Source organism: Choloepus didactylus, chromosome X (genome assembly GCF_015220235.1).
Source record: "Choloepus didactylus isolate mChoDid1 chromosome X, mChoDid1.pri, whole genome shotgun sequence".
Classification (NCBI taxonomy): domain Eukaryota; kingdom Metazoa; phylum Chordata; class Mammalia; order Pilosa; family Megalonychidae; genus Choloepus; species Choloepus didactylus.
Window position 1 is genome coordinate 16,784,371 of NC_051334.1, and position 17,663 is coordinate 16,802,033.

General features: G+C 40.8%; 1 protein-coding gene across 2 annotated transcripts in view; it reads right to left on the reverse strand.

Moving 5' to 3' along the window:
- Positions 1-17,663, reverse strand: part of ADGRG2 (adhesion G protein-coupled receptor G2) — a 93,015-nt gene that overhangs the window by 20,597 nt on the left and 54,755 nt on the right. For both annotated transcript variants that reach the window (XM_037821987.1, XM_037821986.1), the window contains 4 exons: positions 7,856-7,895; positions 7,345-7,382; positions 5,827-5,921; positions 4,559-4,625 (listed from right to left, as the gene is read on the reverse strand). In XM_037821987.1, the coding sequence (XP_037677915.1) occupies positions 4,559-4,625; positions 5,827-5,921; positions 7,345-7,382; positions 7,856-7,895 (240 nt within the window). The remainder of the gene's footprint in view (positions 1-4,558; positions 4,626-5,826; positions 5,922-7,344; positions 7,383-7,855; positions 7,896-17,663) is intronic.

A 17,663-nucleotide genomic window follows, 5' to 3' on the forward strand; every position in this document is an offset into this window, starting at 1 on the left:
TGAGGTGCACACGAAATGGCTAAACGGTGGTGCTCAACTCCAGCTGTGTATTAGAAACTCCCAGAGCACTTCAAGATGTCTGGGCTCCCACTCCAAACCAGTGGAACAGGAATCTCTGGGGATGGGACACTGGCATCAGTATTTGCTTTAATTTGCTTCTTTACTAAGGTACAGCTTACATACAGTAAAGTGTCCTAATCTTACATTTAGAGCTTGAAGAATTTTTATAGGTGTATACACCTATATAATCACCACCTAGATCAAAATATAGAGCATTTCCAGGCCCCCTGAAGGCCACTTTGACACATGGGTATTTTTTTTAAAGTGCCCCAGGTGTTTCTAACCTAAAGCCAGTATTAAGAATCACTGTATCAAGTGCTAGGGAAGATGTGGAGAGAGAGATATATACCTATTCACTGTTGGTAGGGTAGTAGAATGGTGCAGCCCCACTGGAGGGCAGTGTGCTGGTTCAACAGGAAGCTAAGTATAGGGTTACCATATGGTCCTGCAACTACATTATTAGGTATACACTTGGAAGAACTGAAAGCAGGAACACAAATAGACATTTGTACACAGGTGTTTATGGCAGAAGTATTCACAATTTGCAATGGATGAAGGTGGTCTAAGAGTACATCTACTGATGAATGGAAGGGTGAACTGTGTGTATGCATACAACGGAATACTGAGTGGCTGCAAGAAGGAATGAAGTTGTGAGGCATGCAACCAGGAGAATGAAACTTGAAGACATTATGTTGAGTGAAATAAGCCAGAAATGAAAGGACAAATATTGTATGGTCTCACTAACGTAAACTAACTATAATGAGCAAACACTGAGAATTGAGTTTGACGGCATGGGTTATCCAGAGATAGAACGCGAACAGAGATTGGGCAATCGATGATTTAGGAGGACAGAATGTTCAATAAGGCTTATTGTAAAGGTTCCTAGATTGTAAGCTCTTACAGCAGTCACATCTATTCCTGAGTTTTAGCTGTTATTTCTAAATTCTGAGATGCTGAGCTCTTTGTGTATAACCTGGTAGCTCCCTGGAACTTTGGGTATCATGTGTGACACCTGAGACTCAGAGATAAAGTTCTTCAGCTTTGAAAGTCAGCATTACTCCATAGAGCAGTTATTCAAGAAGCTGAAAAAGAGATCAGACTTCAATTAGGGATATGAATGAAATGGATTTGGTTAGGAATAAAGTATATCAGAATACAGGGTAAAGGATGATATTGACTATATTTTAAAACTTCAATTTCTGTGTGAGACCCAAAGGAAGAGATGTTTATTTGGTACAAAGTTTAAATTTTCTCTAGCACACCATCTAATTTAACCTGTATGACGATCATTTATTTAAACAACATAATTATATGGAACCTAGAATAGGGAATGAGATCCTGTTATTCTGTACATGTTAATCTAATGCCCCGATACTTCCCAGAGTATTTTGGGGACAAAATTAAAAAGTATTTGCAAAGCCCCCTTGAGGGACTGGGGAAAAATGTGGAAATGTTAAACTTCCCCACTGGGGAATTCCTGATATCATCACAAGCATTAGAGATTCCCAATTTAATAAGCCAAACCCTCAATCTTGAGGCTTGCCCTTATAAAACTTATTCCTGCAGAGTGGAAGCTAAGCCTACTTATAATTATGCCTAAGAGTCACCCCCAGAGACCTCTTGTTGCTCAGATGTGGCCTCTCTCTAAGCCAACTTGGCAGGTGGACTCGCTGCCCTCCCCCCGATGTGGAACATGACTCCCAGGGGTGCAAGTCTCCCTGGCAACGTGGGACATGATTCCCAGGGATGAGTCTGGCCCTGGTATCATGGGATTAACAAAGCCTTCTTGACCAGAAGGGGGAAAAGAAATGAAACAAAATAAAGTCTCAGTGGCTAAGAGATTTCAAATAGAGTTGAGAAATCATTCTGGAGGTTATTCTTATGCATTATGTAGATATTCCTTTTTGGTTTCTACTGTATTAGAATAGCTAGAAGGAAGTACCTGAAACTGTTGAACTGTAATCCAGTAGCCTTGATCCTTAATGATGATTGTATAACTATATAGCTTACATGGTGTGACTGTGTGATTGTGAAAACCTTGTGATGACACTCCCTTTACCCAGTGTATGGGCAGATGAGTAATAAAATAAAGACAAAAAGATAATAACAATAGAGGAGGAATAAGGGGTATGGGATGTTTTGGGTGTTCTTTTTTATTTTTATTTTTTTTAAATAATGAAAATGTTCTAAAATTGATTCTGGTGATGAATGCACAACTATATGATGATACTATGAGCCACTAATTGTATACTTTGGGTGGATTATATGGTGTGTGAATAAATCTCAATAAAATTGCATTAAAAAAAAAAAAATCAGTGTGCCAAAAGGACCCTGTATGATCATCTAATTCTGGTCTAATGGTTCTCAAACATGGCTCCACATTAGAATCACCTGGGAGTTTTAAGACAATCCCAGTGCCCAGGCTGCCCCAGATCAACTACATCAGAATCTCTGAGGGTGGGACTCAGGCATCTGTGCTTTTAAAACTCCCCAGGTGATTCCAATGTGCAGCCAAGGCTGAGCTCCACTGCTCTCTGCGGTCTAGACCTTGCCCACTCAATGGAGGTCCATGAACCAAAAGCATTGGCTTCTCCTGGAGCTTATTGGAAATGCAGACTCTCAGGTCTGCCCATGACCTATTGGATCAGAATCTGTCTTTTAGCAAAATCTTCAGTGACTGATATGCACAGTAACATTTGAGATGTTCTGATCTAATCCACATCCTCATTTTACAGAACAGGAAACCAAAACTTCAAAAGGTAAAGAAGCACCTCTTCTTGCACCAGGACACAGCTATTGATGACAGTCCTAGCCAGACACAGGGCTACCAGAGTTTAGACTGCTTCCCTACCCTCTTTCTATGTGCTGCTTCCACCTTCTAACAGCTCTCTGAATGGGCAGCCAGCAGAGGTCAGTAGGCTGCCTCAAAAGATCTGTGGTCTCCTGAACCAACCCCGATGCTTCCAGAAATTTTATCCCCCTGAAATGGGGTTCAACATGCCAGCTTAATGGGGCATGTTAAGCTTAAAACTCAATATTCTTTACTTTTTATTGCAAAAACACAGGACAAGAGAGGCTGCACTGAGCCTTCTTTCCCGTATGAGAAACTTCATATTTAAAAATGCAACATGCCCTTTTTCTCAAATACAATTTTGATCTGATTGTAGGAAAATATAGAAAATGCCATGAAGTAAAAAAGAAAACATCACCCATAAGGCCAGAAGGCAGGTCAGTCGTTATGAGCCCCTGTGAAGATTTTTATTCATTTACTGTTTTTTTATCTATGAATACTTTTATATACCCGTGATCACATCATACACGTCTTTCAGAGTCATCTGCTTATTTTGAATCATTCATCTCCCAACTTCCTTTCATTGAGGCAATAAGTTTAAGACAGTGATTCTCAACTACAATAGCACATTAAAGACTCCTAGGGGGCTTTTAAAACCCTTAATGCCTAAGCCATTTCCCAGACCAATTAAATCAGAACCTCTGAGGGTAGAGATTATCAGTAATTTTTTTAGCTTTTTATTCTGAACTAATTGTAAAAATAGCAGAGTTCCTATATACTCCTTACCCAGCTTTTCCCAAATGTTAACAGCTAAAGTCCAGAATGAGACCCAAATACATATCAAAATTTGGTATGACAAAGGTGGCATCTCAAATCACCAGGAAAAAGATGGGCTTTTTAATAAATGGTGCTGAGACCACCGGATAGGCATTTGGAAAAAGATAAATTTAGATCCATCCCTCATACCATACAAAAGAATAAACACCAAGTGGATATAAATGTAAAAAATGAAACCATACAAGTACTCGCAAAACATGGGTGAATTTCTCTAGAGCCTGGGTGTAGGGAAAGGCTTGCTAACTATGCCTCAAAATCCAGGGGCATTAAAAGAGAAGACAAATATTTAATGACATGAAAGTTTTTAAAATGTTGAATGACCAAAAAAAAAAATCACAAACTCAAAAGACAGCTGACAAACTGGGAAAAAATATCTGCAACATATCCCACATACAAAGGGCTAATATCCACAATACATTAAGTACTCTTAAAAGTTGACCAAAACCCAATAAAAAAAATGCAAAAAAAAAAAAAAAGACATGAACAGACAATTCACAAAGAAACAGAAATGGCCCTCAGATATTTGAAAAAAAGGTCGAACTCACTCTTAATAAGAGAAGAGCAAGTTAAAACAAAACAGATGACATTTCTCATCTACCAGACTGGCAAAAATGAAGAAGTATGACAACATATTCTGTCGGTGAGGCTGTGAGAAATTTGCTTAAAGCTACCAGGTGATTCCATGTATAGCCAAGTTTGAGAACCACTGGTTCAAGGCAATGGCCCAAATGGAAACTTCATAAACAGAAACTGTGCTTTTTCCCTAAAATTGAAAGGCCTTCTTCACTTCTGAAATTCCAAAACTTCTTAGCCAGCATAGTGATGAAATGTTCATGTTTTAGGAAAAGGGCTAGCATGTTTGGTACCTACCACTGTAGTTTTTCTAACTCTTCCGGGGAAGAAGGGCAGGGTGTCCTGATAGAACAGCAGCATTGTTCTGGAGGGGACAAAAGGAAAAGGAAAAAGGAAATGCACAGTCAGGAATGAAGCAAGGTAGAAGCTGAGACCCATCAGGTATCACAGCGCTTACAATGTCTGCATTTGTCTGAAACCGGTGATAAAGTAACCTAGATGCCATTATATTGGAAATTACATAAGAAGTAGTAAGTGCAGAAAAAATGTTTATTGAATGAATACTTTTTCTTCTGTGGGTCTATGCATTTGATATCAATCACTCTTCACCAACTCCTAAGAGGAATTCAGAAGTAAATATATCCCAGTAGCAACCCATTGAACTCTCCAATCAGAATTCAACCTCTCAATAGGGCTTTGGATCAAGTTTTCAAATACAATATATTGAAACTTTATTAGAAAGCAGGAAAAGTAACTTTCTTGGGCTCTCTAAAACTTGCCCAAGGACAAAGGAGTCAAAACAGAAAACCATAACATATGTACATTTATTAGTTATATTTTCAATTAAAAAAATAACACCTCAAAAGTCATGGCAGCCTTCCCCCTACGTGGGACCCGACTCCCAGGGGTGTAAATCTCCCTGGCAACGCAGGATATGACTTCCGGGGATGAATCGGGACCCGGGATCGTGGGATCAAGTATATCTTCTTGACCAAAAGGAGGATGCAAAATGAGACGAAATAGTTTCAGTGGCTGAGAGATTTCAAATGGAGTCGAGAGGTCACTCTTGTGGACATTCTTATGCACTATATAGATAACACCTCTTAGGTTTTAATGTATTGGAATAGCTAGAAGTAAATACCTGAAACTATCAAACTCCAACCCAGTAGTCTGGACTCCTGAAGACGATTGTATAACAATGTAGATTACAAGGGGTGACAGTGTGATTTTGAGAACCTTGTGGATCACACTCCCTTTATCTAGTATATGGATGGATGAGTAGAAAAATGGGGACAAAAACTAAATGAAAAATAGAGTGGGATGGGGGGGATGATTTGGGTGTTCTTTCTTACTTTTATTTTTTATTCTTATTCTGATTCTTTCTGATGTAAGGAAAATGTTCAGAAATAGATTGGGGTGATAAATGCATAACTATATGATGGTACTGTGAACAGTTGATTGTACACCATGGATGATTGTATGGTATGTGAATATATTTCAATAAAACTGAAAAAAAAAAAAGGTCACGGCAGAATGAACACAGCAGTAAAGCAGAGACAACTTACCCATTGGTTGAATCTTCACGATTTTCAAAGCAGCCATTACAGCACATATGTCCTTTGTCTTATTCAGTTTTATTGTGAATGTGCAATTTAAAGTGCTGTAAAGAGAAATAAAGAGAACCAGAATGTTACCACATTGAAAACTGACATACATGTTTTTAATTGTTTTCCCAAACCTACAGTGAGGAAAGGGGACACCGATACTGTTAGCTGGCAATGTCATCCCGATAAGGTCTTAAACACCTGCTTACTAGGGTCTGAACTTTACCCGAAAGCCTTTATACTAAGACATTTAGAGAGGTTTACATTCACAGAGGCTGCAGACTGGAGACCCTCTGACCCCCCCTTATCAGCTGAGCTGGACATGGAGGTGTCTTAAATCCCAAATCTCTCTTGCAATTCAATCTAGATTATCAGATAATGGGACCAATGTCCCTGCTAGGAATTAAAGACATTCTCTCTGTTTCTACTTTAGTCCTGATTTAGGTGAAAAAACAAGTTAATGTTGCAAAGAAACACTGAAAAAGTAACAAAAAGAAGTTAAGTGAAATGAACTAAATACATATAGTGGTTAGAGATTCAATCTACAAGTTCATGGAAGACTTGCCATTATTTGCACCAATGAATGGTTTGATGAATAGAAACTGTTACTCTCTAGGACTCTTACTCTCGGGGAACACTCAGGAACCAGGTGGTGAGAATACTGCCCTTTAAACCATTGGTGTTTGCAGCCAGGACAGCCAATGGACACAACTAAAATAATAATCTGTGCAACCCCAAATAATTGGACACATGCTTCTCCTCTCCATGGACTCTTCAATTTCTTCTTTTTCCTTTCTTTCCTACTATTTCCTTCCCTCTCTCTCCTTCTTCCCTGTCTGGGCCCTCCCCTCCAACCCCCCTCCTCTGGATCACTGGGGGCCACTTCTTGATTATATTGGTGGCCCCCAGAACTAACGGCACATTTGACCCTGAGCCTCACAGAACCAGAGGCAAATGGCCCGATGCCACCCACCCTTCTATTCCTCACAAAGAAATGGGAAGCTGAGCGTTTGGAAAAATAAAAACATATGAATCCTGTGAAAGGAACTCTAAATTGACTTTCAGGCCCTGGGTTACAAAATGAAGCTTAAGAGAAATAGGAGGAGTAAAAGAAATGGAAGCTCTGTCCAATCCATTTCAAACAGGTTTCCTGCTGCCTCTAGGTTCTGATAAATCACTAGAACAGAACTCGCCTGACAACCGCAATTTCTCCTTTTGTTTTTGGACTAAAAATTCCCAATGCCCCTGAATGCTTTGGAGCACCTGTTTTAACTTGGTGTTGCCCAATTCACGAACTGTTATACTGTTAATAAAGTGCTCTTTATTTGCAGTTGCAGTTCTTTTAACAATCTTAAGTGTCATTAATATGTGTTTATTTTGGAGGAATGCCTTTGAATTTGCAACTAAACTAAGACTTCTCAATGCTTTATTTCTCATGAATGGATAATCATATTTTTTAAAGTATTAAAAATGACTGACCTTTGGGCCTCTGCTGTAACACACACTATAAAATAAGTCTGAAACAAAGAAACAAAATATATATATATAAGTTACTTTGACAGCTGGAAATGTCAGACAAGACAACCCAGGGTTAATCACAGCGACACAGAATCTCAGAATCATAAGAATCCCTAGGGATCATCCAATACACCATCCCACCAGATTTCTGATGTATCACCAAAGCTAGTCAGGCCATAGGGGCTTTGCTTGGATACCTTCAGTGACAGGGAGCTCACTATCACACAAGGGAGCTCATTCTCCTGGTGCTCTTGTTTTAAATAACTTTTGGTCTTAGCATTGATCTATTTCCTTGTAACATCCACCCATTGCTCCTAGCTCTGATTTCTGGAATAACAGAACTAGTCTGTTCAGTCTTTTACATGACAGCTTTGGGGGCATTTGAACACATATCTCCCAAGGAATGCAGAACTCCACACTTTCCCCTAAATTATCACAATTGTTAATAAGGTACAGGATGTACTATGATTACCTCACTTAGGGTTTGCAGGGTTTTGTTGAGGTCTGATCGTCTTCTTAAAAAATGAAAAGAAACTGACATTGAGACCATTAGAGATGTTAAATTTAAAACAAGTTAGATTTTTAGCAATTAAATTAAGCACATGGTATTTATTGCTTACAACAGTCACTTTGAAGAAATACTGGGTACACTAAGAGATTCCTGTGGGAGGAAAATAAATTATTCATGCAACAAGGGAAACTAACCAGGCAGAAGCTGTATTGGCTCTAGCCAAGAGCAAGATATAAATTAGGATTGAACAATCTTGTTATTCATTAGGCTACTGCAATCCCCAGGCAGCTTCCTCTGGGCAGAGAGCCAGCAGAGCTGGCCCCAGGCAAAATTTCTGAGCAGCCACAATCCATTCACCCTGGAGACCCTGTGCCTCTGATTTCTTCCTCATTCCCTCATTTCCTCTCCAACTGACCCAGCCTGCCCTCTCTAGCACTCTCCAGCTCAGCCCTCCCCATCCTTACAACTCCCCTTTAGGAATTTTGTATTCCTCACTGCCAATCCAACTCCATCAACACTTTAATTTCATCTGGGTGGCAGAGCTTTGCATGAAGTTAGGATGAAAGAAATGTAATTAATAGACATTCAGTCTAAGACAGTGGTTCTCAAGCAGAGGTGGCACTAACCCCCCTGCTCCCTAACTCCTTGGGATACGGGGCAATGATTGGAGAATTTTTGATTGTCACAACTGGGGTGAGGCATGTGCTGCTGGCATCAAGTGGGTAGAGGCCAGGGATGTTGCTAAACATCCCACAGTGCACAGGACAGCCCCACACCCAGCACAGGATCATTCAGCCCCAAAGTCAGTAAGGTTGAGGTTGAGAAACCCTTCTCTAAGGGATGGGCAATAGTTCCGGTTAGCTCCAGGGAAGGTCTGGAGGGAAGAAGAGAAGGACTGTTGCAGTAGTCAACCTGTTTCTCAAGCCAGCAGTAGCCACTCTTCCAGAATTGTGCTCAGAGGCTGCCTTCTTTCTGAGGATTTCCCTGCCCCCTCCAGTCAGGTATAACCAGCTCTGCCAGCTCTGTCAGCTCTGTTACTCAAGACACTTAGAACATTTCCTTGGTACCCTGTACACACCCCCTTCATTGTAGGGATTGTTCTGAATTGTTATCATGTTTGCATCCTGAATCTTCCCCACCACACTCTAGACCCCTGGTTCTCAGACTTGGCTTCATCCTGTCACTTGGGGAGCATTAAAAAGTACCAATGCATGGCGCTCAACAAAATTCCGATTTAATTGTTACGGAGTATGCCTGGGCATCGGAATCTTTAAAAGCTCCCCCAGGTGATTCTACTATGCAGCCAGGGCTGAGAACCACTGCTCTAGACTGGATTTTCCATCTCAGAGAATTGGGTCTATCCCCATAGTCTAGCACATAGTAGATGCTCAACAGTGCTGACTGGCTGCCCTGGTTTCCCCACTGCTAAAACAAATACCAATCAAAGGGTTGGCTTAACAACAGGAATTTATTGGTTCACAGTTTCAGAAGCCAGAAGGTTTGCTTCCTCCCAGGATCGGTACCTTCTGGCTGGCTGGCAATCTTTGGGCTCCCTGGCTTTTGTCACATGCCATGCACATGATGGCATCTTCTCCTTTCTCTTCTGGGTTTGCTGACTTCCGGCTTCTGGCTGCTCCCATGGCCGGCCTCTCTGTCCAATTTCCTGTGCTTGTAAGGACTTCAGCCACACTGGATTACGGCCCACCCTCATTCGGTTTGGGCACACCTTCACCAATAACGTCTTCAAAGGTCCTGTTTACAAATGGGCTCACACCCACAGGTCCAGGGATTGGGACCTGAACATGCCTTTTGTGGGGGACATGATTCAATTCCCAACAGTCTGCTCTCTGGACCCTAAAAAGACCGGTTCTTCTCACATGCAAAATACATTCACTCCATCACAAGATCCCAAAAGCTTTAAGCCATTTTAGAACAACGCTAAGTAAAAAGTCTCATCAAAATTGCTTATGGCTGTGGTCCATACTAGGGCAAAATTCCTCTGTCGAATGGACCTGTAAAACCTAGAAAACAAGTTATCTGCTTCCAATATTCAATGCAGGGACAGGCATAGGATAAATATTTCCATTCCAAAAGGAAGAAACAGGAAGGAAAACAGGGGCCATGGGTCACAAACAAGTTCAAAACCCAGCAGGGCAAACTTCATTAAATGTCAAGGTCCGAGAGCCACCTGTGGCTTGATGCTCTGTCCTCTGGGTCTGATGGAGCAGCAGCCCCACCCTTTCCAAGTGCTTGCACAGAGGCCACCCTGCACATGGGGGTGCAAGGCCTGCCCCTTCCAAGCTCTAAAACAGATTGGCCCTTTCCACACACATGCGTGGGCCTGCTCTCTTGGCCTGAGGAGATCTCTGGGGGTCAGTCCTCAGCTTCCATGATCATTCTTCCTTCAATTCACCCCAGCTCTGTCACTCTCAGCCCAAACTGGCAGTGGCTCTGCTCATACAAATGTTACCAAAAAATGTGTCAGCTTCGCATGCAGTTCAGGCAGGTCTAAACCATCAGACAGTAGAATCTTCCACAGATCCTTCCTGGACAACTGCATTTCCAATCCTGACTTCTACCAAGCTGGCTGGCTGATCCATGTTCAGCCACACCCTCCTTAGCCAAGGGAGGTTCAGTGAAACCCTCACATGGAGCCCTGGCCCCTGGGGACTCACTTCCCAAAAGTTCCAGGAGGTCCCTGGGTAGAGCTGTTTCTGGCCCTAGTCCCAGAGCACACTACCTGGATAGGCTGAGAATTTTCCAAATTATTAATTGTTGGTTTACTTGTGCTTAACAGTTCAATCCTCAATTTATCTCTTTCCTCTCATATTTCACTATAAACTGCACCTTCTACACTTAGCTTGGAAATCTCCTCAGCTAAATATCCAAGTTCACTTTCAAGTTCTGCCTTTCCTCCAACATCAGAACACAGTTTATCCAAGTTCCCTGCCACTTTATAACAAGGATCACCTTTCTTCCAATTTTCAATGGCACAGTCATCATTTCCTTCTAAGGTCTCACCAGAAGTACCTTTAACATCCATATTGCGGAGGCGGGGCAAGATGGCAGACTGGTGAGCTGTATGTTTTAGTTACTCCTCCAGGAAAGTAGGTAAAAAGCCAGGAACTGCGTGGACTGGACACCACAGAGCAATCTGTCTTTGGGCATACTTCATACAACACTCATGAAAACGTGGAACTGCTGAGATCAGCGAAATCTGTAAGTTTTTGCGGCCAGGGGACCCGTGCCCCTCCCTGCCAGGCTCAGTCCCGGGGGAGGAGGGGCTGTCAGCTCCAGGAAGGAGAAGGGAGAATTGCAGTGGCTGCTCTTATGGGAAACTCATTCTACTGATTCAAACTCCAACCATAGATAGACTGAGACCAGACACCAGAGACTCTGAGAGCAGCCAGCCCAGCAGAGAGGAGACAGGCATAGAAAAAAAACCACGAAAAACTCCAAAATAAAAGAAGAGGATTTTTGGAGTTCTGGTGAACACAGAAAGGGGAAGGGCGGAGATCAGGCCTTGAGGCGCATATGCAAATCCCGAAGCAAGGCTGATCTCTCTGCCCTGTGCACCTTTCCTTAATGGCCCTGGTTGCTTTGTCTATTAGCATTTCAATAACCCATTAGATCTCTGAGGAGGGCCGTTTTTTTTTTTTTTGTTTGTTTCTTTGTTTGTTTGTTTTTTTTTTTAAATCCTTTTTGCTTTTTCTAAAACAATTACTCTAAGAAGCTCAATACAGAAAGCTTCAAAGAATTGAAATTTGGGCACGTCAAGTCAAGAGCAGAACTAAGAGAGCTCTGAGACAAAACGCAATAATCCAGTGGCTGAGAAAATTCACTAAACAACACAACTTCCCAAGAAAAGGGGGGTGTCCGCTCACAGCCACCATCCTGGTGGACAGGAAACACTCCTGCCCATCGCCAGCCCCATAGCCCAGAGCTGCCCCAGACAACCCAGTGTGACGGAAGTGCTTCAAATAACAGGCACACACCACAAAACTGGGCGTGGACATTAGCCTTCCCTGCAACCTCAGCTGAATGTCCCAGAGCTGGGAAGGGGGAGCAGTGTGAATTAACAGAGCCCCATTCAGCCATCATTTGAGCAGACTGGGAGCCTCCCAACACAGCCCAGCAGCCCAGAACTGCCCTGGGGGGACGGCACTCACCTGTGACATAGCACAGTCATCCTTCAACAGAGGACCCGGGGTGCACAGCCTGGAAGAGGGGCCCACTTGCAAGTCTCAGGAGCCATACACCAATACCAAAGACTTGTGGGTCAGTGGCAGAGACAAACTGTGGCAGGACTGAACTGAAGGATTAGACTATTGCAGCAGCTTTAAAACTCTAGGATCATCAGGGAGATTTGATTGTTAGGGCCACCCCCCCTCCCCGACTGCCCAGAAACACGCCCCACATACAGGGCAGGCAACACCAACTACACACGCAAGCTTGGGACACCAATTGGGCCCCACAAGACTCACTCCCCCACTCACCAAAAAGGCTAAGCAGGGGAGATCTGGCTTGTGGAGAACAGGTGGCTCGTGGACGCCACCTGCTGGTTAGTTAGAGAAAGTGTACTCCACGAAGCTGTAGATCTGATAAATTAGAGATAAGGACTTCAACTGGTCTACAAACGCTAAAAGAACCCTATCAAGGTCAGCAAATGCCACGAGGCCAAAAACAACAGAAAATTATAAAGCATATGAAAAAACCAGACGATATGGATAACCCAAGCCCAAGCACCCAAATCAAAAGACCAGAAGAGACACACCTAGAGCAGCTACTCAAAGAACTAAAGATGAACAATGAGACCATAGTACGGGATATGAAGGAAATCAAGAAGACCCTAGAAGAGCATAAAGAAGACATTGCAAGACTAAATAAAAAAATGGATGATCTTATGGAAATTAAAGAAACTGTTGACCAAATTAAAAAGATTCTGGACACTCATAGTACAAGACTAGAGGAAGTTGAACAACGAATCAGTGACCTGGAAGATGACAGAATGGAAAATGAAAGCATAAAAGAAAGAATGGGGAAAAAAATTGAAAAACTCGAAATGGACCTCAGGGATATGATAGATAATATGAAACGCCCGAATATAAGACTCATTGGTGTCCCAGAAGGGGAAGAAAAGGGTAAAGGTCTAGGAAGAGTATTCAAAGAAATTGTTGGGGAAAACTTCCCAAATCTTCTAAACAACATAAATACACAAATCATAAATGCTCAGCGAACTCCAAATAGAATAAATCCAAAAAAAACCCACTCCGAGACATATACTGATCACACTGTCAAACATAGAAGAGAAGGAGCAAGTTCTGAAAGCAGCAAGAGAAAAGCAATTCACCACATACAAAGGAAACAGCATAAGACTAAGTAGTGACTACTCAGCAGCCACCATGGAGGCGAGAAGGCAGTGGCACGATATATTTAAAATTCTGAGTGAGAGGAATTTCCAGCCAAGAATACTTTATCCAGCAAAGCTCTCCTTCAAATTTGAGGGAGAGCTTAAATTTTTCACAGACAAAGAAATGCTGAGAGAATTTGCTAACAAGAGACCTGCCCTACTGGAGATACTAAAGGGAGCCCTACAGACAGAGAAACAAAGACAGGACAGAGAGACTTGGAGAAAGGTTCAGTACTAAAGAGATTCGGTATGGGTACAATAAAGGATATTAATAGAGAGAGGGAAAAATATGGCAAACATAATCCAAAGGATAAGATGGCCGATTCAAGAAATGCCTTCACGGTTTTAACGTTGAATGTAAATGGATTAAACTCCCCAATTAAAAGATATAGATTCGCAGAATGGATCAAAAAAAATGAACCATCAATATGTTGCATACAAGAGACTCATCTTAGACACAGGGACACAAAGAAACTGAAAGTGAAAGGATGGAAAAAAATATTTCATGCAAGCTACAGCCAAAAGAAAGCAGGTGTAGCAATATTAATCTCAGATAAAATAGACTTCAAATGCAGGGATGTTTTGAGAGACAAAGAAGGCCACTACATACTAATAAAAGGGGCAATTCAGCAAGAAGAAATAACAATCGTAAATGTCTATGCACCCAATCAAGGTGCCACAAAATACATGAGAGAAACATTGGCAAAACTAAAGGAAGCAATTGATGTTTCCACAATAATTGTGGGAGACTTCAACACATCACTCTCTCCTATAGATAGATCAACCAGACAGAAGACCAATAAGGAAATTGAAAACCTAAACAATCTGATAAATGAATTAGATTTAACAGACATCTACAGGACATTACATCCCAAATCACCAGGATACACATACTTTTCTAGTGCTCACGGAACTTTCTCCAGAATAGATCATATGCTGGGACATAAAACAAGCCTCAATAAATTTAAAAAGATTGAAATTATTCAAAGCACATTCTCTGACCACAATGGAATACAATTAGAAGTCAATAACCATCAGAGACTTAGAAAATTCACAAATACCTGGAGGTTAAACAACACACTCCTAAACAATCAGTGGGTTAAAGAAGAAATAGCAAGAGAAATTGCTAAATATATAGAGACGAATGAAAATGAGAACACAACATACCAAAACCTATGGGATGCAGCAAAAGCAGTGCTAAGGGGGAAATTTATAGCACTAAACGCATATATTAAAAAGGAAGAAAGAGCCAAAATCAAAGAACTAATGGATCAACTGAAGAAGCTAGAAAATGAACAGCAAACCAACCCTAAACCAAGTACAAGAAAAGAAATAACAAGGATTAAAGCAGAAATAAATGACATAGAGAACAAAAAAACAATAGAAAGGATAAATATCACCAAAAGTTGGTTCTTTGAGAAGATCAACAAGATTGACAAGCCCCTAGCTAGACTGACAAAATCAAAAAGAGAGAAGACCCATATAAACAAAATAATGAATGAAAAAGGTGACATAACTGCAGATCCTGAAGAAATTAAAAAAATTATAAGAGGATATTATGAACAACTGTATGGCAACAAACTGGATAATGTAGAAGAAATGGACAATTTCCTGGGAACATATGAACAACCTAGACTGACCAGAGAAGAAATAGAAGACCTCAACCAACCCATCACAAGCAAAGAGATCCAATCAGTCATCAAAAATCTTCCCACAAATAAATGCCCAGGGCCAGATGGCTTCACAGGGGAATTCTACCAAACTTTCCAGAAAGAACTGACACCAATCTTACTCAAACTCTTTCAAAACATTGAAAAAAATGGAACACTACCTAACTCATTTTATGAAGCTAACATCAATCTAATACCAAAACCAGGCAAAGATGCTACAAAAAAGGAAAACTACCGGCCAATCTCCCTAATGAATATAGATGCAAAAATCCTCAACAAAATACTTGCAAATCGAATCCAAAGACACATTAAAAAAATCATACACCATGACCAAGTGGGGTTCATTCCAGGCATGCAAGGATGGTTCAACATAAGAAAAACAATCAATGTATTACAACACATTAAAAACTCGAAAGGGAAAAATCAATTGAGCATCTCAATAGATGCTGAAAAAGCATTTGACAAAATCCAACATCCCTTTTTGATAAAAACACTTCAAAAGGTAGGAATTGAAGGAAACTTCCTCAACATGATAAAGAGCATATATGAAAAACCCACAGCCAGCATAGTACTCAATGGTGAGAGACTGAAAGCCTTCCCTCTAAGATCAGGAACAAGACAAGGATGCCCGCTGTCACCACTGTTATTCAACATTGTGCTGGAAGTGCTAGCCAGGGCAATCCGGCAAGACAAAGAAATAAAAGGCATCCAATTTGGAAAAGAAGAAGTAAAACTGTCATTGTTTGCAGATGATATGATCTTATATCTAGAAAACCCTGAGAAATCAACGATACACCTACTAGAGCTAATAAACAAATTTAGCAAAGTAGCGGGATACAAGATTAATGCACATAAGTCAGTAATGTTTCTATATGCTAGAAATGAACAAACTGAAGAGACACTCAAGAAAAAGATACCATTTTCAATAGCAACTAAAAAATCAAGTACCTAGGAATAAACTTAACCAAAGATGTAAAAGACCTATACAAAGAAAACTACATAACTCTACTAAAAGAAATAGAAGGGGACCTTAAAAGATGGAAAAATATTCCATGTTCATGGATAGGAAGGCTAAATGTCATTAAGATGTCAATTCTACCCAAACTCATCTACAGATTCAATGCAATCACAATCAAAATTCCAACAACCTACTTTGCAGACTTGGAAAAGCTAGTTATCAAATTTATTTGGAAAGGGAAGATGCCTCGAATTGCTAAAGACACTCTAAAAAAGAAAAACGAAGTGGGAGGACTTACACTCCCTGACTTTGAAGCTTATTATAAAGCCACAGTTGCCAAAACAGCATGGTACTGGCACAAAGATAGACATATAGATCAATGGAATCGAATTGAGAATTCAGAGATAGACCCTCAGATCTATGGCCGACTGATCTTTGATAAGGCCCCCAAAGTCACCGAACTGAGCCATAATGGTCTTTTCAACAAATGGGGCTGGGAGAGTTGGATATCCATATCCAAAAGAATGAAAGAGGACCCCTACCTCACACCCTACACAAAAATTAACTCAAAATGGACCAAAGATCTCAATATAAAAGAAAGTACCATAAAACTCCTAGAAGATAATGTAGGAAAACATCTTCAAGACCTTGTATTAGGAGGCCACTTCCTAGACTTTACACCCAAAGCACAAGCAACAAAAGAGAAAATAGATAAATGGGAACTCCTCAAGCTTAGAAGTTTCTGCACCTCAAAGGAATTTCTCAAAAAGGTAAAGAGGCAGCCAACTCAATGGGAAAAAATTTTTGGAAACCATGTATCTGACAAAAGACTGATATCTTGCATATACAAAGAAATCCTACAACTCAATGACAATAGTACAGACAGCCCAATTATAAAATGGGCAAAAGATATGAAAAGACAGTTCTCTGAAGAGGAAATACAAATGGCCAAGAAACACATGAAAAAATGTTCAGCTTCACTAGCTATTAGAGAGATGCAAATTAAGACCACCATGAGATACCATCTAACACCAGTTAGAATGGCTGCCATTAAACAAACAGGAAACTACAAATGCTGGAGGGGATGTGGAGAAATTGGAACTCTTATTCATTGTTGGTGGGACTGTATAATGGTTCAGCCACTCTGGAAGTCAGTCTGGCAGTTCCTTAGAAAACTAGATATAGAGCTACCATTCAATCCAGCGATTGCACTTCTCGGTATATACCCGGAAGATCGGAAAGCAGTGACACGAACAGATATCTGCACGCCAATGTTCATAGCAGCATTATTCACAATTGCCAAGAGATGGAAACAACCCAAATGTCCTTCAACAGATGAGTGGATAAATAAAATGTGGTATATACACACGATGGAATACTACGCGGCAGTAAGAAGGAACGATCTGGTGAAACATATGACAACATGGATGAACCTTGAAGACATAATGCTGAGCGAAATAAGCCAGGCACAAAAAGAGAAATATTATATGCTACCACTAATGTGAACTTTGAAAAATGTAAAACAAATGGTTTATAATGTAGAATGTAGGGGAACTAGCAGTAGAGAGCAATTAAGGAAGTGGGAACAATAATCCAAGAAGAACAGATAAGCTATTTAACGTTCTGGGGATGCCCAGAAATGACTATGGTCTGTTAATTTCTGATGGATGTAGTAGGAACAAGTTCACTGAAATGTTGCTATATTATGTAACTTTCTTGGGGTAAAGTAGG